Here is a 22,772-nt window from a genome sequence, read left to right as displayed (position 1 = left end):
ACCCTCCTTAAATTTCACATCAAGCTTCTCGGACTGTGTTATATGTACGGACTGGTGAACGTTTTAGAGCATACCGAAGAAGGGTAGATCCAAAATATATGGGATTGTGAGGAGAGGGTTTGAGAAAGGATGGTAAGAGTTTTGGCTCAACCAAAGCATCTTTGCTTTTTATTAAAAGATGTGCTTGAGAACGTAGAGATCAAATTCAAGAATTATTACCAACGATGCAAAACAAAATACTTCTGAGTTATAAATCCGTGGAAATACAACAGAATACAAATTAATTCAACAATATCTCTTACAACCGTAACGATGACCGTCAAGGTATTTTGTCAACTCTATCAACTGACTCACGAATACAAAATGTGGAACAAAATATAAATCCAGAACACTGCAAAACTATTTTGTGTGGACAACGCTTCTTACAATTAGTGCAAATAGGTCGAGACGTATTACGATTGTTAAGCAGAACGTCTACCTTTTCACCGTAGTGGAACCATGATGAACCCGGAATCATGTATAAGTCCACCCCAAGCAAGCATTCAATGTGTAGGGCAACACAACAACTCTCATCGCACAGATAAAATCCTACGCTCTGATCTATTTTTCCCTCACATTCTTCACACCAATGTTTCTTGGTACTTGTCTTCTCCCCATAAGAAAGAGCGAGCACATGCTCATCATCCGTATACCTCACCTTTGGAGGTAAAGTAGCACATTTGAAACATAAGGCAAAGTCGCACTCAATGCAGTTGAATGTTTCAGTTTTGGAACAATGTTCTGACACTTTACAAACATTACATCTTCTTTGCTCTCCTGGTTTGGATGTTAGGAATAAAGGATGTATGTGACTTTGATGGACTAATGGCTCGGAAAATGTGGCACACTGCACATCTAGCTTAAAACTACATAGTTCTTTGTGGCATTTATAGAAGAGACCAGCTGTACACAACCAAGGACAAGCTGAACATTTACTTTCTTCAGTCATTACACCATCATATCCTACTACCAAAGTGAGCCAATGTGGATGTATTGGGTGATATATTATGAGAGGAAAATTTGCACATACTTCGTGGAGAATGAACTCACATTGCATACATGAGTAGAAGCTGCCGAAATAGATTGGCATGATGCATGCTTGGCACATCTTATTCTCGTCGTAATTTTTATTATCTGTGTACGTAGCCAATCTCAAATGATGCTGTTGATGACTGAAATGTTGTATGATTCCATCGCTTATCCTCACAAATGGCTTTCCTTCATCATCATCATCTTCTCCTTCCGGCACCCCCTCAAGTTCGACACCATCCCACACATTGCTCTGTATGGCACATTTTGGATGAACCGCAAACAAACAATCTTCTTTAATGCAAGAATAACACCCATAATCCTTTCCAATCTTTCTCTCACAAACATTACAAGCTAATTCTCCTTGATCAAACCAAGGGGAAAAAGAAAGACGATGGGGATGGCGTGATATCTTTATGACACGCGGTAAGTTGGCACACTTTTGATGAACCACAAAGCCACAAGGGGAACATATATAGAAAGGACATCCTGAATCAGACAAGCCACAAACGTCGCAAGTTAAGGAAGCGTGTTTTGGAAACAGGGTAAGTGGATGCTCGTGACGCTTCGGATGGTCTATAGATAAGACTGGTGGTTTCTCCACACAAGCAAGATCAATAGCCAAATCGCAAACCGAGCAATAATAAAATAGCTTGTTGAGATCTTCATCACAGCAATAACATATCCTCGTCCTAACATCGTGTTGCGACATGACAAACTGAAGAGAATGTTTTGGATGAAGAGTGTGTTTGATCACAACAGGAGCCTTATCATAATCTTGGTGGTTCTTGCCATTGCATCCTCGGCAGAAAAAAAGGGTAGCGTCTTCTCCAGTTGACCCGAAATTCTCCCAGTTATAAGGTAGGCAGTACCACTTATCATCGCTGCTCCACAAGACTTCTTCTTCAACCACATGAAATTTTCCATTTTCAAATCTTACTTGCTGTTGAGGGCACAAGAAAGTAAACTTCCTCGACTTTGAATACATAGATATGACGAGGGAGAATATTTGATAGATGAGTGATACGAGCTCCGGCTCCGGGTCGAGACACATTGTTTCACGAACGAGTGTTCTGAACGCCCAATTCAAATGTCTAGAGTTTGTTGGAGATGAAGCTTGAGAAATGAGTAATAAGAGCTCTGGCAACGGTTCCGGCTGAGAATCCGAATCCATAGAGTTGAAGACAGAGATTGTTTGAGTAGCGAGCGATAAGAGCTCAGACTTCTCCTTTGGCTGTGAATCCAAATCCATTGTTTCGACCAGAGAGATTATTTGAGTTATGAGTGATATGACACCCAAACGGTAACCTGAATTAGAATGGTTAAGTAACGTTAGTTGAAAAATGAGTGATACGAGCTCCGACTCAGGATCCGAATCTGAATCCTTAAATAAGTCGAGGGAGAGTATTTGGCGGTAGTAGAGTGATATGAGCTCGGGCTCCGGCTTGAGAGCCAGAGTTTGTCCAACTAGTGTCATGAACTCTGAATCATGGACCGTCTTCTGCTCCGAATCGAGATTTTGGGAAATGAATGATATGAGCTTCCTTAGCGGTTCCGGCTGAGAATCCACATCCATAGAGTTGAAGATGGAGACTGATTGAGTGAGTGATGAGTGACATGAGCTCTGACTCCGGCTTCGGCTGCGAATCCAAACCCATTGAGCTGACCAGAGAGATTATTTGAGTAATGGCTGGTATGATGACCTCCGGACCCGAATCTTCGAGAGAGGCTAGTTGAGAAAAGAGTGATATGAGCTTCAACTCATGCCCCGAATCTGAAGCCATCGATTTGCCTAGACCGAGAGACTAACTGAGTAAACAAGAGATATGAGAATTTTTTTTTAAGTATGAGCACAATAATAACGTATGTTTAATTTCTGAATGCTAATTGTAAATAATATACAAATATTTCCTATAATTACATCATAATATATATTTGAAAAATAACATAAAAAAATCAAGAGTTAATCTCATCAAGACAGGCTGTCCGAATTCTAAAGTCAATGATCATCAATTTAGAGATTAAACAAATCAACAGTACTACTACATTATTATAGAGTTGGCATTCGACTTTTCTACACTAATATAAAAAGTATTAAGCCCATGCAGCTTTCACATTTTCTTCAAATTTAAAAAAAAAAAAAAAAACAAGATCATTGAATGATCTTCCGTTTTGTTTTTGTCAACGCAATGAACGATCAGTTTTGAATTTTGATGGTGTGATGAAAATCAACCTTAATTAGTGCTCTCCCTCCCATAGGTGTGTTTTCAATATTACATATACACAGTACACTCGCGTAACTGGATAAATTAAGTGCAGATCATCCTATTAAGTGAAACTTCTTCGTTTTACAAAACTTAGATTTGTTGTGCTATTGTTTAATTTATTTGAACAAGACAAAAGTAGAAATAGTATAAAATTCGAATTACTTGTCTTCCTTTTAGGAGACGTGGTAATAACGTGTGTGGAGGTGTATTAGTTATTGATATATGCAAATATGCAACCTCCACTTGAGAGCAGACAAGAACAGCAGTAACTCAGGATTATACTATTGGTAATTGCTTGATGTATTATTAAAATATAGTATGACTTAAGATTGATGAGACTACGAGAGCGTTTTCGTTGCATATTATTTATGGATTTTTAAAATTTTTACACTAATTAAAAAAATTAATAATGGAAATGTTTTCCTATTAGGCTATTATGTAAAAAAAGTGTCTTCATTTTTAATATTAACTAGGTTTTACTTTATATATCATATATATATTATTTTGTTGATATGATATTGTAATGGTTCAGTGGTGTTTGTAATCGATGATGAATTGCATATATCTATATATATATATATATATTGTTAACTATTGTAGGTAGGTCTTGTAGAAACTCTTGATTCGTAAATTGAGAATATACATTTTATGATTTGATTAGTTATGATTTAGGAATGAATAATATGACATATTCTTATTTTGATTCTGAATTGATATTATTGGATTAATAGTGTACATTTAAAACTAATAAGAACTTACCAAATATGTAATCGTTTATTAAACGTAAATTAGATATTTCCTAAGATGTATTATATTAAATTAGTTGCTATATTATAGGGATGTGATTACAGAATTTGTGTTATCAATTTTTTTTTGTCAAATTCAGCCCTTAAAATTCGGCATGCAAATTAGATTTTTCCTAAGATACAATGAGCATTAATTGGCATTACTTCGATGTAAATAAGTACGCTATGGATTAAAAACCGATCCAAAATATTCGGTAATCTTAAGAAGGATCCGGATAATTGAATCGGTTATAATTTTAGTTAAAAATCTGACCCGAAATTGGCAAAAAGCCAAAAAGTGATGACACCCTATTGTACTCCAAAAATGTATTTCGAGCTCTATATGTGGATATACTTGTTTGGTTATAAATATCCTAAAACAGTTTTTAAAATATATATCCGTTTATAAAAATTTAAATTACATAATATGCTGAAAAAAATCTAAAATTTTATTAATTTTATGTATTAAATAGTAATTAAAATAATTAAATATAAGATTAAATAAAAGTGTAAGGAGAATTATATTTTAATCTAACATATTGATTTAAATTAGTTAGATAGTTTTTAGGAAATTAATATTATCAAATAAGGAAATGATTGTGTTTGGTTGTAAGAATTGTACAGAATTTGGTTGGGACTTGTTTAAATACAAGATAAGAAAGAATGTCATAAAAATGTATTTCAAAAATGTTAAAAAATAGATTAATATGGAAAATATTCATTTGAGGTTTAGAGATAACCGGATAAGAATGGTCTTAAGTCTTTCTTTATTCAAAACAATGGAAAAAAAAAAAGAGAAATGAAGAATCGAGATGATTACTGAATTTCCAGACTTCCAGTTCCAGTCTTTGTTTATACCAAAATAAATAGACCAACGTCCAGTGCCGTGCTCAAGTCGACGAAGACTTAAAAGACACTTATAAATAGGGAACGTGATCTTTGTTATGATTTTTTTTATAAAGTAATATTATTTTAAAGCATACGAAAATGATAATAAAACCGATAATTTAGAAACATTTTATACTTCAAGAAAGCTTTTTTTTTCTTTAGTAAAATCATTCACTGAATTCAAATAATTAAGTTTTCAATCAAAAGTCAAAACCACTCTCTTTATAATTTCTTTATAATTTTGATGACAGTGAACTCATTCAATACCTATTTATTAATATAGGAATTTTGATGTCATGCATTTTTCAAACAAAGAGCTCAAACGCATAGCTTGAATTTTGGCAAAATAATAATTTTACTGTGGCCTTGGGCAAATTCCCTTTTCAAATAGACAAATACATAAGGCTGCTCTGCCTACATGTTATATGGTATTGAAAAAATTATTGAATCTAACTAAAGTCAGATATACTTAAATTATCTATATGGTGTTTGAGTAGTTACGTTGAATCTAACTAAATTTATGTTGAAACTTTTTTCGCGCCATTGCCGCTGTTTCTAGGACCTACCGACACCTCACTTGCACTGGTACCTACGTAGTGTCGGTCACGAGTTACGCACAAGAGAGAGGCAGCTAGCTGTCACCAAAAGGGAAGAGGTTTGTAGAGTAAGAGAATATGCACACCGCTAAAGCAGAGATCAATCAAACTGTATTTCACTGTACACTTAGTCGACACCACACTTTGAATTCCTAATCTTAACTTTTGAACTGACTCTTTAACATTCAAGTTATCTCGCATATGTTCTCACTAGGAAAATAACATTCATAAAATGGGATAGGTTAAGACAACTAATGGAAACAGATCCCAAACATTATGAAAAAGTGCAAGAAATAAAAGAAGAAGAAGATAAATTAGTGAACTACATAGCTAGCCTTCAAATACATAAGCACCAAACTAAACATAAACCAACCAATTGTTTCAAGTATTGTATTCATTTGTGCGTTTTAAGCAATTGAGAAACTCTTAAACGCTCAAGGTTCCTTCTCTTCCCCTCTATCTTCTATCTTTTTTTTACTCTACTAAAAACGTGTAGACATTTTCTGCATATATTGTCTGATTCAATTTTTTTTTAAGACCACAATATAAAATAAGAAAATATGCAATTTTAAATAAAAACTGTAGAAAAGGTTATTTCGTAACTTTATTTGAATTGTTCACCAAATGTTTTTTTAACCAAAAATTGGCTTATCCATCATCTTTCTCATTAGTTTTTATTTATTTTATAGTTATTTCACAACATTGCCGGAAAATCCATTTTGAGTGTTGTTGATTTTCTTTGTTTCTTTCTTCTTTTCTGATTAACGAATATAAATTATAAGAAGACAATCAGAACAAGACCTCCGTGAAAAAAAAGTCAAACCTGAGTGGAGACAAGGTGAACGAACATGGGTGAGGCAATACCGAAGGAAGTGAAGGATCTGTGGGACAAATGGAACATACGTGGTCTGGTGATTCTCAGTCTTGCTCTTCAGACATTCCTGGTTCTTCTCTCACCAAACAGAAAACGAACTCACCGCCGTTTTTTCCGGTTGCTCATTTGGTCGGCGTATCTTTTAGCCAACTGGGCAGCAGAGTACGCCGTGGGACAGATCTCAGACAATCAAGGAAGCGAACCGCAACCCAAAAACACCGATCTCTTAGCTTTCTGGGCAACCTTCCTTCTCTTACACCTCGGTGGTCCTGACACTATCACAGCTCTTGCTATTGAGGACAATGACCTCTGGCTCAGGAGCTTGTTCGCTCTTGTTTGTCAAGGAACCGTCACTCTATACGTCTTTCTTCTCTCAATACCAAACAATCTTTTGGTACCCACATCGCTCATGCTCGTAGCCGGAGTCATCAAGTATGTAGAGAGGATACAAGCATTGCGTGGAGCGAGTCTTGAAACCTTCAAGAACTCGATGCTCGAGGATCCTGATCCTGGACCGGATTACGCAAGGCTCATGGAGGAGTTTTCAGTTAGGAAGATGCTTAGAGAACCTACCCAAATAGTTAGGATCGAGGAGGTCGAGAAAGGTCAACGACCCAAGGTTTTAGTGAGGCCACCTAACAAGCTGACAGATCTCGAGGCTGTCCAGTACGCTTACAAGTACTTCAATATCTTTAAAGGCCTTGTGGTTGATCTCATGTTTAACTCGCAATCTGAGCAGTTGAACAACAGCAAAGTATTCTTCCTCTCACTAGACACACCAGAGGAAACTTTGAGTGTTTTAGAGGTGGAGCTTAGTTTCATCTATGGCACCTTTTACACCAAAGTTAACATTCTCCATACTTGGATTGGAATATCTTTCCGGTTCATGGCCTTAGCATCACTTGTCTCATCCCTCTGCATTTTCGTAACAGCCAAGAAATCTGAATACAACAGATTCAATGTGGACCTAACGTACGTCTTACTCATCAGTGGAATAGCAGTTGATTTTGTTGCTATTTTCATCTTCTGTGTCTCTGATTGGACATTTGCAAGATTTAAGAAGCCAAAGGAGGATGAGGATCGTAAGGACACCCTGGTCGATGTAGTATTCAACTCAATCCTAAGTTTTAGGAAGTTGAAGTGGAAGGCATGCGATTGTTCCCACAGAAAAAAAGGCAGCAAATGTGAGGTTCTTGATAGAAAATTCATATTTCGTAGATGGTCTGAATACATATATTCATATAACCTGATTGAGTACTCTCTTGGACTAAAATCTTCGACCATCCACAATACTGACGGATGGATTCACAGATTCTTTGACGCTTTCATTCAATCATTATGGATTAATGTTGCCGTCAAATATACCATCCGAGGGATCAGCTTCTGTTTCAAGAACATGAAACATGAGATTGATCTTGCTCGCAGCTGGTTGAATGAGCTCATTGTTCAATCATCCACGGACAACAGGAAGTTGTATTATGCTCTTTCCCCTTTGAAGCTGTTTCTGAGATTCTGGTTTGGTATCCCTGTTATCTACTATGTCTTGGACTTCTTCGGCATCTCAGATCAGCTCAACCGGGTGATTTATACATCAAGTGATCGTATAACGAAACAAATGTGGGAGTTCATATTTAAAGAGGTTAAGCGAAGATCTGAAGCTGCTGATAGGGCAGAGACTGCCAGTGATATATACTCTACAAGGGGTGAGTGGGTGTTGCACGACATATTAAATTAGGCGCTACGCATGAAACTTCTGCGCACTCAAGCAGACTATGATCAGAGCATTCTTATGTGGCATATTGCTACTGAGCTCTTATACAAAACAGAGAAAGCAACATCAGAGAATGAATGTAACCGGGAGTTCAGCAAAATCCTTTCAGATTACATGATGTACCTCTTATTCGTGCAGCCTGCTATGTTGTCAACAGTTGCAGGAATCGATAAGACAAGTTTTATGGAAGCTGTTGCAGAAGTTAAGAAGAGTGGAGAAGCTAAAAAGTTCTTGAAGAGGAAGAACCGTGAAGATATAGACCTAGAGAATGTATGCAATGGGATTTTATCTTCTCTTGGGGAGTCAAGGGAAAGAAAAGGGAGGAGACATCAACGCAGGAATGTGCTAGCTGATGCGAGTAGACTAGCAAATGCACTTAAGCAAATAAGTGGGAGCACAAAGTGGATGATAGTGAGCAATGTGTGGGTGGAGATGATTTGCTATGGAGCAACTTACTGTGACCCCAAACAACATGTAGCGCAACTAAGCAAAGGAGGTGAATTCATCAGCTTTGTTTGGTTATTGATGGCTCATTTTGGTCTCGGAGACCAATTCCAGACCACAGAGGAGAATGCTAGAGCCAGACTCATTGTGGCCAAGTAAAAACTCTACTATGTTATTTCCTGTGTTGTTCCTTATTTTTTACCCTGTCGCACAACTTCAGCCTTTGTAGTCATATTCTTCACTAACCTGTCCAATGGGGCAGTTGGTTTTGTTGCTGAATAACTGGCGGTGTCTGATGATCATTGTAACCAGTTTTCTCCAAATCCTAAAGATTTTAAACAGCAAAAATTGGTCAAAGAAGATAGTAGGTGATGGTTGGGCTGTAATTGAATATTATATACTGTAGCTGTAGTACTATTATTATTATTGTTATTATTTTTAACTCTTCAAGCTATTGTAAATTTTTGGTATTGGTACTCTATAATAAAAACATGATTAATACATGAATTGTGTTGAATATAGAAAATAAAAACTGGTTGTAAAGTTTGTTTTACCACCTGGGAACCATATAAAATGTTTTGGTCCAGGATCTCAAAAGTTTGTTTTTTGTTGAACCTTTAGTTAGTTATCCAAGAAAATAAAAACTGTTTTTAAAATAGTGGACGAAAATATCCTAAGGAAAATTGGAAATAAAGGATCATTAAAAAAAATTTGTCCATCTATACTTTTTTTTGAAAATGGTCATTTTTACCTAAAATACCCATAAAAATTGAAAAACCCAAATTTAACAAGTTTTAAAATGTGAAATATAGGAAAATAAGTAGATATACAATAATAGAGGTAATATAATTTTTTTCAAAAAAAAAAAATGTATAAGTTGTTTTTTTGATGGATAAAATTTGATATAAAAAATTTAGGAAACGTTTTCTGCTGTTCTGAAAATTTAAGATGATGTGTTCTAACATTTTGTACATGTTATACTAAATTCAGGAATAGTTTTTGTTCTAAATAGTTTAGTGTCCCGAAATTATGAATTCTACAAAATTCAGAATTTGTATTCTACGGTTTACTCTATGTTCTAAACGTTTTAGTATAATCTTTCTACTGTTTACTCTATGCTCTAAAATCGTTATAATATGTTTTATTCTTTTTACTCTATCTCTGAGAAAATTAGTAGACATCTACTACACAAAAGTAGACTGTATACTCTGAAAATTTTAGTGATCGCTAAATATAGAAAGTGAATCTTTAGAATATGAAACTCAATATTTACCTAATAATTAGGTAAGATCGTAATTGTTTGTTAAGATTATGTTCTACGAAATTTAGAAAAAGTTGTCTAACTTTTTTAGAAATTTTTAAAACAACCCTAATCGTTTAGTGCGGTAGTTTATGTTCTGTAAAACCGTTTTCTCCCATTTCTTTTCACCATTTTCGACTGATGGCAATGCACATCTATGTTAAGAGTGGTGTGTGGAGATTGTTTGACAATCGTGAGTGGAGATTTATTATTGATGAAGAAAATCGTGGAAGATTACTAACTTTGGAATCGAGTACAACACATGAAGAAATGAAGATTATGGTTTCAGAAGCCTATGGAATAGAGCCTAGTATGTTTGATATGGAGCTAAGTTTTTTACCCACAGATCTCTCTGCTGATTGTCCTCCTGTCGTTATGATGAACAATAGTCAGGTCACAAATTTTCTTTCATACTATAAAAAGAAGAAAACAATAAATTTGTGTGTGACATTCAAAGGTGGTGTTGAGGATGTTGGGAGCAAATTCAAACTGGATTTGAATAAAGAACCAGGGGTTTCAAGTGATGAAGATGGTGATGGTAGACCGAGTGAAAACCTAGCTTTATTTGTGGGTACTGATGATGCCAAACAGAATGTTGTTTAAGGGAATAAAGCATCCGTCGAAAACGCTGGTTATGGTGTTGGAACGTTGTTCAAAGGTGTGAGCGTAAGGAAAGGTCAATATTTCAAAAGCAAAGAAGTGTTACAAGCAACAATGGAATTGTATGCGATGAGGTACAACTGTGACTACAGGGTTACAAAATCTGATACAAAATTCTGGTGTATACGCTGCATAGAGGATATTTGTAAATGGAGTCTTCGTGCTGAGTGTTTAAATGGGTCTACGTATTTCAAGATCAACAAGTTTGTGGGGGACCATAATTGTGCTCCTTCAAAGAAGAAGAAATTTTGTAGGACACATTCAGCTAAAACAATTGGACATCTCATTATGCAGAATTATGAGGGTGTATTGGAAGGGCCTAAACCGAATGATATCATTAATATTATTCGTACAGAGTATGGTTGTGATTTAACTTACTCTCAAACATGGGAGTCGCGCGAGTATGCAATGAACGAAGTTAGAGGAATTCCTGAGAAGAGTTATGGTAAAATTCCAAAGTACTTGTACATGATACAAGAAGCGAATCCGGGTACGTTTACAAATTATGAAGTTGATTGCGACAGTAGATTCAAATATCTATTTATTTCTTTTGGTCAGTCCATAAGAGGATTTTACAAGGGAATGAGGAAAGTAATTGTGGTTGATGGAACATTTCTGAAGAACAAATACAAAGGAGTTATGCTAGTTGCTACAGTTGTAGATGGTAACTCTAATTTGTATCCAATAGCATTTGGAATTGCTGATTCTGAGAATGATTCTTCATGGGAGTGGTTTTTTGAGCAGCTTAAGGTTGTTATTGGAGATGATAAAGATTTATCTTTCATATCAGATAGGCATGTGTCAATTAGCAAATCACTTGAAAAAATCTATCCATTGTCTACTCATGGTATTTGCATCCATCACTTGATTGGTAATGTTATTACATATCACAAGGGAAGGGGTGTGGTTGATTTGGTTTCAAGAGCGTCTAAAGCTTATAGAGTTGTTGAGTTTGAAAAACTTTTTGGAGAAATTTGCAACATCAGTCCTGCGATTGGAGAGTACCTAGAGGATGCTCAGGTTAAAAAATGGGCTCGATACCATTTCCCTGGATACATATATGACTTGAACACAAACAATGCTGCAGAATCGATCAATTCAGCTTTGAGATCACCTAGAGAGTATCCAGTAATCCCTTTATTAGACACCATCAGAGAGATGTTAACACACTGGTTTTTTGAGCGAAGAGAATTAAGTGCCAAGCAGAAAGATCCTTTAACTGTTAAGGTGGAGAATAAGATTTCAAGAAGAATAGGGAAAGGTAAATACTTTAAAAGTTATCCGATTGGAAGAAACATTTTACAGGTTAAAGCGACTGGGGTAGACTTTGTGGTTGACTTGGAGAGAAGGACATGTTCATGTGGGAAGTTCCAAATGGGCAAAATCCCTTGCAGACACACAATCAAAGGAGATTTTGATATACGTACTGATCTGTATCGATATGCTGATGATATGTATAGCACCACCAGTTGGAGAGAGTATTATGAGGAGACTGTTAATCCAATAGGTATTCCAGAGAACGAATGGGGCGTCCCTGACCACGTTGAGACTGCAAAAGTTTTACCACCTGAAACAAGAAGACACCCTAGTAGACGAAGAAAACGAAGACATAAACGGTTGAAGACAAGATAAGAGCGTCTCAACAATCACAATCGTCAAAGAGACACAAGTGTAGCCGTTGTGGTAAAGAAGGACACAACAGATCAACATGTGATGTTCCAATATAGTTATGGTTATGTTTTATTCTTTGTTAGGTTTTTAAAACATTCCCAGTCTATGGTTTACTCTTGAGTTGTCAAGTCTGGTTACAAAATTTCAATATTTCACTTTTTCTAGTTTCTTACTTAAGAATATCAAACCAAATTAACAACAACACTGAAACTCATGTAAAACAGTGAAGATCGTCCAAAGGGGAAAATATGCTAAAAAAATCAAAAAAAAAAAAACAACAACATCATCAACCTAGTAATTTGCTGCATCCAATCATGATCATGCACAACACCACTATGATCACCATCATCTTCTTATTGCTTGTTTTTGCTTCAGTCAAAGCATCCTCTATCTTCTCAAATATCTCTTTTTCCATCTTCTCGTAAACTAGTTTCTCAAACTCCAATCTCTCTGTTCTGAAATCTTTCAGATGCTTCTCAAATCCAACATTCTTTGCAGTTAGTGTATTTATCTCGTTGACCAAAGCCTCATCAACCCATTTAAAGGTGTGATCATCGTTCCTAAGCTACAAGAAGCCCAACTGTTATAATCAAAAAAAAAAAAAATCAAACTTGTTTGATACAGCAAATCCACAACGATAATATCTCAGGTAAGGATTGGGATCAGACTTCGATATAAGAGCTACAATTCCTTCCCCGCACCAACATCTCCTTGGGACACCAACCACTCTTTCTCTTGCACGGGAACTAGTTGATCTAGTCGAATTTGTCGATACATTGCTCATCTTCTTCTCACAATCGAACGAGAACTAGGTAGACTTTAGGTTTCTTAAATTTGGGGATTTATGTGTGTCACTGTAAAGGATCGGGTTTGGTGCAAGATACAGAATCAATTAAGTTATTAATTTGGTATTAGCTCTTAAACCAAATTAAAAAATCGGTCTGATATTAAACCAAATTAAAAGTCTGTTTTTTGGTTTGATAGACTTGGTGAACAAAGTTATCGAAGACAAAGACAAAAGTCATACCATATATTAAGTTAAAAATGAAACCAAAGTCATACCATATATTAAGTTAAAAATGAAACCAAAGTCATACAATGTGTCAAACTAAATACATATTAAAAAGATGAAAAATCAGTCAATTTTGACTCTATGAGACTCCAACTTTGGAGGGACATAGTTCTTCATACGCTCAAGAATAGTGGATCATTTGCAGCTTCCCACAGATCGACAGCAATCTTCAAACGCGCTTGTTTGATGTTCTCATCGGTCATCAAATCCAAACTTAGAGATTGCATATGATACTCGATGTATTTCGATACATAGACCCCGCAATCGCTCTTCGACCTATTCAACTCGGACATCACCTTCATTTCTATGATTTCATATTGTGTCAAAAGAGATGCTTTTCCATTCACCTTTGCATTAATTTCTTTCAAAATCCTTGGGATGCAGTTTGCGAAACACTCGACATACCTTCTATTCTTGTGTCCAGCACAGTCGAAGACTTCAACAGTTCTTAAGACGAAGTTAATGCAAACAGAAATCCAGTGGTTGCCGTTGACGAAAATCGGAGCGTATATCCTGTTAAGATCTGTACCCCATTGTTTACCTGTCTTTCCGTGAGAAGGAAACTCACCATTAGCATAATCGAGAAGTCTACTATCCCATTTGTGCTGACGCTTTGTTTTTAAGTACTTGGTGTATTCCACTTTGATTGTCTTACTGAACATGCAATTCATGAAACCCACACGGTCTGACTTCATTCAACCTAAAGATGTTTTCTCCCGGAATAAATACATCATCGCATCCATTTCCTTGAAAACAAATAAAAGTTAAATTTAAATTTGACCATGGTAAAATAATGAACAATTTAAGTATTGAGAAAAATCAAGTTTATACTTACTTGATTGTGCAACCACTTGTTGTGAGAAATGACACGATGAAGTAATTCTAAATTATTTACCGATGGACCCAACTTAAGTTGTTCGTGACTGTGAAACAAATAGTAATTTGTAAGGTAAAAATTTTAAAATTTGGACAATTGTAAATATATGTTACAAAATATATGTCTAATTTAGAATAAAAATTAGAAGACGTACCCAAGATTCCTTTGCCATGCTTCCAAAGCATTCCATCTAACATCGGATACGAAAACCAAATCAGCATCGTCGTCATACTTTCCCGCATCTATTGTAGGATCAACTTCGGGTACACATGGTTTTTGCGATAGATGTCCTACACTTTTCTCTAAGAAATCTTGAGTGCTCAATAAATCTTGACTGTCAATATTAAGGTCTATGGCACCCGATTTGGTGAACAAATCATCGAAAACAAAGTTGTCTTCCTGTCAATGGAAAGATCAAACAAAGTTTAATGTTTACAAACAAAGACATCCAAATAAAGTTTAATGTTTACAATATAATACATAAGTTCACCAAGACAATTACATAGCCGAATGTTTTCAAAAAAATTACATAGCCGAATGTTTTCAAAAAAAAAATACATAGCCGATTTCCAAAACATTAAATCCAAAACAAGTTTTACCAAGTTACTTTTTACTTACCAAACTCTTTGGTTGAACAGATGGTGATTTCCCCTGTGTCAAAAATAAGAATCAATAAGTTGGTAATGCACCATTACATATACAACACCAAAGCATATATATTATTTATTGACTTACCACATCTTTTGGTTTAAAGGATGGTAGTGTGGCTTGTGTCGAAGTTGATGATAGAGTGGATAATATCTCCTTCACTTCTGATACATTCTCCTCCATCTTCTTCAATCGCTGGCCTATTTCTTCTTTAAAAGGTTTGAAAGAAGCTTCAAACATACCTTTAATGAATGACTTCATTTCTTTATCAAAACCATGAGTGGTTGCAGCTCGCTGACATAGGAGTTGCATTTTACGAGTCTCTGCACCATGATCAATGTGCTTTTTCTTCTCTTCTTTGTGCTTGATGCTCCCACATTTACATCTTGCTTCTTCTCGCTACTTTCCAACCCAGAAAATTGATTATCTCCATCACTTTCCTTTTCAACATGATCATATTCATTTACAACCTCCTATATCTTCTCTTCTTCAACATCATTAGTTTCAACATGACCCCACTCATGGTCTCTAAAATCGTAACAAGATCGCACCAAATCGTTTACGTTTTTGACTCCCACATCATTGATCTCATCAGGCCTAAAAAACTCTATATCATCGTATATGTCACAATTTCCTGACCTCGAGATGTATGGATAAACGATATCCTACCAAAAACACATTAACAAAAAATTTGGTTAAACAATAGTAAAAAACAGAACCATATTCACACAATGACAATTAAAGAAGAATAGAGAAAAGAAATTACTAACCTTTGGTCCAAACGATTGCTCTATGAAGATAATGTCTTGATAAGACACTTTTGCAGCTCCCTTCCAGTTAGAACATCTAGCACCGTTTGTGAATTCCTTGTTGATCTTTTCTCCCAACAATTCTCCAATCACTGGAATTGCTTCCATAACCCATACTTGAAGTGCAAAGGAGAAGCCATTAAGGATATAATTGTTGGTCTTCTTCAACTCCTTTCTTGTGTCCATGATCGAAGTCACAAGATAGTCAAAAGAATGTAAACCCCAAGGATAAGCTCTCAACTTATCAAGATCCATCACCAACTTGATGTATGAGAGAGGGATCTTTTTCTTCTCGTCCTTAGCCATTACTAAACCAGCTATGACGCATACATATACAAATCTTAGCTTGTCTTCAGGTTCCCAATTGGGAGCTTCTACTAGGTGCACATCCATCAGCTTCTTAATGGTAATCTCCCCATCTCTCTTCAATAAACTAGCCCAAAAACCTTTGTCCTTCTTCCAACTGTCTTCTTTCCAAGATTTCAAATCAAAGCTGAAATCATCATTGCATTTGAGTCCAGTGACTGCATAATATTCTTGCATCGAAAATCTCATTGGCTTCCTTCCAAACACAAACCAAAGCTCATGTTTCTTATCTGTGAGCAACTGCTGAGACATAATGCTGTGTATCAAACGCGCAGAGTATCCTAACCCATTCTCGTAGATGGCAAACACATTAGCAAACACAGGATCACTCTTCACTTTCTCATACTCGGTTGGCAAAGCATCCTTGATTCTTGTCATGATAGACATTCTGCAGCTATTGTTTATCTGCTTCACTTGTGGTTCATCACTGTATTTGAAAAGGCGTTTAGGGTACTCTTTTCCAACGCCTGAACAAAACAATTAACCAAAATTAAATCAAACACAACGAAATGAGTTGTTAGAAATAAGAGAAAAAGCTCTCATCACGGAAAAAACAAATATTCAAAAATAATAAACGAATCGGATATCAATCCGATTGATCCATCTTTGTCCTCCATGTTCAAGAAGCTAATATTGGTCATATACACCTAACATGTGAAACATAAAACATAATACAATCAAATAACTATCAAACCAAAAATGAAACCAAGAACAGTTCATAAGCGATCAAACCAACTTTTAAAACTACCAAAATTGAGAATTTAATACAAAATTTAGCAATCACCAACTCAAGCTATCGGGATTTCAAAACTCTTGAGACAAACTATGAAACAATTAGATGAAGATGAACCAAGACAAGCCTTGCTCGTTACTCTCATCGTTGATAGCTCAATTTAGTAATAGGAATTCAAAAGCGATTAACAAAATCCACATGCAACTTCCAAATCTATACAAAATGAGAAATCTTGAGTGATTTACACTGTAATATGAAGCCGAATTTCAAATGATTTGAAGAGAAGCAAACGACATTGAGCGATGGGAGCAAAAAAAACCATGGGAGTAAATAAGATGAGAAATCAAGGACGAAACCAAATCAGGATGGGGACAAATCAACGACGAAACTTCACCCAGATGAGAAAAGGATGAAAAAGATACTCACCGCTGTCGATTAATCGGAAGAACAAGCGGCAGTAATTCACCGTCCGTCAAAGCCGCTGTCGATGTCAATTTTTCTGGTTTACGATTTGGTAAAAGTGAAAGCTAAGTGTAAAAGGGTTTTCGGGTTTTCATTATTTGGGGTGTATAAACCTCTAAATCGATTAAAGGTTTCTATCAATTTGGTTTTCTTTTTTAATTTTGTTAATTATTATTTATTGTATTTTCGTATTTAGTTTGGTTTTAAAAAATAAGGGTAAAACTGAAATTTTATTATTATAAAACCTATTTCACCAAACCTAAAAAATAAAAGTACATATGGACATTTTTTTGAAAAAAAAGTCCTTTTTTCCAATTTCCCCAATATCTTAAAACAGAAACAGGGGACAGAAAAAAAGAGTGTCGGTAAGATGATGTATCAAAGCCAGTCGTCAATCAGCATTCAAAAATTCAAACACACACAGAACAGAGTATTCAAAAAAAAAAAAAATAGAAGGGACGATCAAGATGCATAGTACTGTGTATGAAGATCTAGATCCTTCACTCTTGTGATGATGATGCCTCCTCAGGCTCAATTATTTCCCACTCCTGCAAATACACACGCAATGTAAGATACTATGATCGATGAAGCTGAAATGAGACAAGATTTGGTGCAAGACGACTTGCAAAAGAGATAAAAATATGATGCAATTGATTTTTGGCAGTTAGTTAATTGAAAGTGTTCATCTCCTGATGAGTTCTGAAGTGTGTGCTAAAACGTTAGAGATGCAAAAGATTGCTACAAAGATATTATTTTTCAGGAAAAGGGGAAAAAAAAAAAAAAAAAAAAAAGGAGAGGGATTAATGGTCCTAAATGTTTACTAAGAGAGGTGATATAGAGTAGAAAGTTGCAACTTACCGAGTCTTTGGAAAATCCCTCCAAGTTTGGGCAATTCTCCACTTTCAACGTCAGGTTAGTGAGACTTGACAGTTGGACTCCTTCAACAACTTTCTCCAGGTTCTCACAATGCTTTAAATTTAGGACTTCTAGGCTGGCAGGCATCTCCGAGAAAATCGTTTTGATTTTCGGGCAGCAATCTATTCTCCAAGTTACCAACAGATCTTATAGTCTCCAATGATGCAAGGTTTGTAATCGACAAAGTCTCCAGTGATTTCAAAAGTTCCTCATCCACGTCATGGAAAAGGTCTTTTATGTCAGTGCACATTCTTAGCCAGCAACACTTCACCGATTTAGTCTTGTTAAAGATAGATGTGAACCTTGTAGGAGTACAGTCCACAAAAGACACAAACTCAGCATTTGCTAGTGTATCCTCATCTAGCTCATTAGTTTCATTAATCTCCATGACTTCCTGCTGACTTGCGGAAGCAAAACGTGATAGTAAATTTTTATATAGAGCCCTCTCTATAGGGACTTGGAGAAGACGTTCCTTGCGCGTGGCATCTCCCATCTCAGTACAATGTTCATCTGATTGAATCTCTCTTAATTCTTCTGACGTTTCTTGGGATGTAACAACTGCATTCTCAGATCTATCATGTTCGATTTCTTGGTACTGCCGGAAACATCAATGACTTCAAGATTTGTGAGTTTCTGGATGTTTGGGATATCATATAGGTTGATGCAATCCCGTAGGAGAAGTTCATTGAGACTAGACAGCTCCTCGATGGTGGTAGGCAGCTCGCTAAGATTAGTGCCGGACATATTAAGAATTCTGAGTTCCTGCTTATCCTCAAAGCATACTTCCAACATTTTCACTAAGCTGGAAGTGCCAGAAAGATCAAGAATTCGGAGACCTGACAAGGGCTTCAGACTAGGCAATCTTCTCAATTTACTACAGTTTCTCAACAAGAGCCAAGTCAAGGAGTGAAGCTTTCCGGCCACCTCATTGTCCTGGAACAATGGTAATCGCTCTATTTGACTCTCCGAGAAGTCAAGAAGCTGAAGTTTTTTAAGAAGATAAAAGTTTTTGTTTTTGCTAGTGTTTTTCTTGTCACCTTTTGTGTTGTCGAAACAAGTTTGAAGCCCACGAGCACCAGAAATATCAACAACCTCAAGCTCTACTAGTTCTTGTATGTCTGGCAAATCTTCCAATAAAGGACAGTCCTTGATGATGAGACAGTGAAGATGCAATAGTACAGAAATGCTGGAAGGGGAAAATTTGATTTGAAGCCCGGAGAGATGAAGACTTTGAAGATCAGTCATTTCATTAAAGAAGTCATCAGAGATTTCCATCAGGGAGCTAGCACCAGAAACTTCAAGAGCAATTAGCTTTGTAAGAGCCTTAAGATACTCTAAATCTTGTAGTAGGTCACAGTCCCTGATCACAAGAACTCGAAGCTTCACTAACTTTGATAAAAACGGGACAAAAGGTTCCACTGTGGGTTCAAAAAGCCAAGTATCTCAACATCATTTAGCTTTTCAAAGAAGTCTTCTGGAGTTTCACGACGCAAACGGTTTCCACTAATCAGAACTGTGGTAATTTTATCTCCTTTCCTCGTTGTTTGGACTGCTTCCATGATATCATCCAGCTGGTTGGTTTTCCCTAGACCTTGTGTCCTGTCACTACCACAAACTTTAGCAAGTGCGATACGAGATCTGCTTGACAGTCCACGAAACCGAAGATCTATCAAATTCTTCATTGCAACCTCTGGCATAACTACATTGTCGCCATGTATCTTCAGAAAACCACGGTCTAAAAGCTCCATCATTACCTCATGACCTTCCATATAGGCCTCTGTTACAGATCTAACAGGATCGAAGTAGCCTTCAAGAATCCAATGTGCGATCAACTCCTGGTAACAAACACATCCACCATGCTCAAAGAAGCTCAAGCTATGCCAGAAGCAGTCAACAATAGAACTCTTCACTGTATCATCTGTTTGTAATAACTCATATGCGAGATGTAGAATATGATTAGCTCTTTCACGGTCAGGATCAAAAGAGGAGAGAACTGCCAATAAAACCTCCTTTTGCTTTGGAGGAAGCTGATCAAAGAACTGAAGATTCCGAGAAATGTAATTTAGAGACTTGGCTAGCACAACGACTGCAGCCGGCAAACCCATGCTCCTTTTCACAATATCAAGCTTCGAGAACCAACCATTCTCAAGGGATTCAAGTAAGTCATATTTGATCAGGGACTTGAGTAGATTCATCAGATACCTATCTGTAAAGAAGTTGCATAAAATCTTTGACGCATCAAAGGTGTGGGGGTCAAGTAAATCCCGTTCCCCATCCGTTGCATGGGACTCGACCTCTTCATCAGATTCTACTTCTAAAGAATCGATCTCCCCATCAGACTTAGTATATACCTCCTCTGTGACATGAGACTTCATCTCTTCATCAGAGTTTACTTCCAACTCCTCGTTGGTATCAGACTTAGTATGTAACTCATCTGTGGCATGGGGTTTCATCTTAGCTTTAGAGTCTCCTTCTCCTTTTCTTCTTGTAAGAAGAATCTTGAGAGGCCGGAAAGGTGCAAGAAAAACTTCAAGTTCCAAATCTTCCATCACTTTTTTTTCGTTTGTCACGCTTCCTACATCATCCAAAACCAAAAGGAGGTACTTCTTTCGTCTTTCACCCTTGGCCTTCTTTTCCAAAAGATTTTTTGTTTCAGCCTTTTCCTTCTTTTTCCTAATTTTATTATGAATCTTGTCCTTCAACCTCCCCAAGTCTCGAGTATTCTGATCCTCTTCCTCATCTTCACTATCATCCTCTTTGAAAGTAATAAACCACAGTTGGGCCGAACACAACCACAGTTGGGCCGAACACAAGGAAAGGCCCAAACTGGAGAAAGTCCAACAAGCTTCCCACATAAGAAGACAAAGCTCCCTGCACAAGAAAGAGACGTTAGAACGGAGAAGAAGGAAATGGTACAGCACGGTTCAAGATTCCAACCACTTCTAACCTTATGTGAAGAATAGGTGAAACCAGCTGTCCTGGTAGGAAAAAGATGGGAAAAACCCTAGAGGAGTCTAGATTGTTCCTAAGACTCTATATAATACATTGTAACAACCTTGTATAGATAATTGAGAAAGAAGTTTATAATATCAAAGTCTCAATCTCTCCAAAGTTCTTTCACTCTTCACTCTCTTCCTTATCAAGAAACACCGAAAGCTGAGAAGCTATATCCTCGTAAAGGGACACTTCATCAAAATCTTTATTTAGATTCAACCAGAGAGAAGAGTAGCATGAGCATGACTCGTCTTTAGGTGCACGCTCGAATATCTTGCGAGCCACCCATGTCTTGCCTATTCCATCTTCACCAACAAGTATGACTCTCGAAACATCATCATTTTCTAATGAATTCAAAATCTCTTTGCACGCAGTATCTACTACACCTTCCAAGTAAGTACTATGTGAAGAAGCCATCACATCACTGGTAAGCAAAACAAGGAGACGAAGATATGCAAAGTCAAAGTGGAAACATGATCAATGTATCGCTCTTTCCAAAGAAAAAAAAAGTTCTCTAGTAATCCTAGAAGATAGAAACCGTAGATAATCCACAAACTCATCTGGGGAAGAAGATGAAAAGTCTAAAAGTAGGGGATACAATTAAAAATCGAAACTTTTAAAAAGCTGACGTGGCGAGAGACAAAAAAGGCGATTTAGGGTTTTCGCTTTCTGTGCAAGAATCATGCCGTCGCCGGCTTCTTCGTCTCTAGGAGGGGCGGTTCAGGCATCAGAGAAGGAGGTTTCATCACAGGTGGTGGTGGTTTCCCACGAGGTTGGTATTTCGGGATCGTCGCAGGAGCCTATGGAGGAGTCTAAGGAACACACGTTGGAGCAGGGTTGTGCGACCAGCCCAAGTGTATATGTGGGGGATGCTAAATCAAAGCGTTCTTATGCTAATGTCGCTGGCAAGCATGTCTTTACTAAGCAACCGTTTAATGTCGTAGAAGTGGATGGTCAGCAGAGGGTGATCGTACCAAAGGATGTTCTGCTTGGGGCTAAACCTCTCTGGGAGAATTTTCTTCTTGGTAAGTTTTTGAGCACAAAGGCACCCCATGTAGGCAAGATCCACATGATCGTTAACAAAATTTGGCGTTTGGGAGATACTTCTTCTCAGATAGATGTTTATCAAGTTAATGACACAACGGTGAAATTCCAGATCCGCAGTGAAACTATGAGGCGTAGGGTGCTAAACAGAGGTATGTGGAATATTATGGATATTCCAATGGTGATATCGAAATGGTCTCCTAATGAGAAGGAAACTCAGCCAGCTTTGAAATCTATACCTTTGTGGGTGACTTTAACAGATGTCCCACCGTCGATATTTACGCATAAAGGTTTGCAATTCTTGGCAAGTGCTGTCGGCAAACCCACTCGACTACACTCGAAAACTGATGCCTGCACAAGTTTTGATGTTGCTCAAATTATGGTGGAAGCTGATTTAACTAAACCTCTCCCACGAGAGGTTGTGTTTATGGGGGAGGAAGATGGTGCACTGGATGCTGTTATTAAGTATTCTTATCCTTGGTTGCCGCCAAAATGCGAGACATGTGGTAAATGGGGTCATCTTAAGGA

The 22,772-nt window shown here is 36.8% G+C and overlaps 4 protein-coding genes and 3 pseudogenes across 5 annotated transcripts; 3 read left to right on the top strand and 4 right to left on the bottom strand.

Moving 5' to 3' along the window:
* Positions 1-228: 228 nt before the first annotated feature.
* On the bottom strand, positions 229-2,941 carry LOC104724862 (uncharacterized). Its single transcript, XM_010443422.2, has one exon. It carries the CDS (start codon positions 2,642-2,644, stop codon positions 320-322), a length of 2,325 nt encoding a protein of 774 aa, XP_010441724.1. The 5' UTR covers positions 2,645-2,941; the 3' UTR covers positions 229-319.
* A 2,926-nt stretch (positions 2,942-5,867) lies between these two features.
* LOC104724860 (uncharacterized) lies at positions 5,868-9,196 on the top strand. Its single transcript, XM_010443419.3, has one exon. It carries the CDS (start codon positions 6,453-6,455, stop codon positions 8,211-8,213), a length of 1,761 nt encoding a protein of 586 aa, XP_010441721.1. The 5' UTR covers positions 5,868-6,452; the 3' UTR covers positions 8,214-9,196.
* On the top strand, positions 8,223-8,852 carry LOC104724861 (uncharacterized). Its single transcript, XM_010443421.3, has one exon. The coding sequence runs from the start codon at positions 8,223-8,225 to the stop codon at positions 8,850-8,852; it is 630 nt and encodes a 209-aa protein (XP_010441723.1).
* A 1,493-nt stretch (positions 9,197-10,689) lies between the features above and the next one.
* On the top strand, positions 10,690-12,380 carry LOC104728552 (uncharacterized; annotated as a pseudogene).
* Positions 12,381-12,610: 230 nt separating this feature from the next.
* On the bottom strand, positions 12,611-13,108 carry LOC147934765 (uncharacterized protein At4g04775-like). The gene is given in 1 exon segment (XM_087473366.1): positions 12,611-13,108. A coding segment is annotated over 1 exon segment (498 nt).
* Positions 13,109-13,459: 351 nt separating this feature from the next.
* On the bottom strand, positions 13,460-16,974 carry LOC104728551 (uncharacterized; annotated as a pseudogene).
* A 660-nt stretch (positions 16,975-17,634) lies between these two features.
* On the bottom strand, positions 17,635-21,617 carry LOC147934764 (putative disease resistance protein At5g45510 pseudogene; annotated as a pseudogene). Its single transcript, XR_015571378.1, has 3 exons — positions 21,328-21,617; positions 18,150-21,077; positions 17,635-17,839 (listed from the first exon to the last, which is right to left on the bottom strand). The product of XR_015571378.1 is annotated as a putative disease resistance protein At5g45510 pseudogene (transcript).
* Positions 21,618-22,772: the final 1,155 nt, after the last annotated feature.

This window comes from Camelina sativa, chromosome 11 (genome assembly GCF_030686135.1).
Source record: "Camelina sativa cultivar CO46 ecotype springtype chromosome 11, ASM3068613v1".
In the NCBI taxonomy this organism is placed as follows: Eukaryota; Viridiplantae; Streptophyta; class Magnoliopsida; order Brassicales; family Brassicaceae; genus Camelina; species Camelina sativa.
The sequence above is the reverse complement of the archived record's forward strand: the minus strand, read 5'-3'. Positions and strand labels throughout refer to the sequence as shown.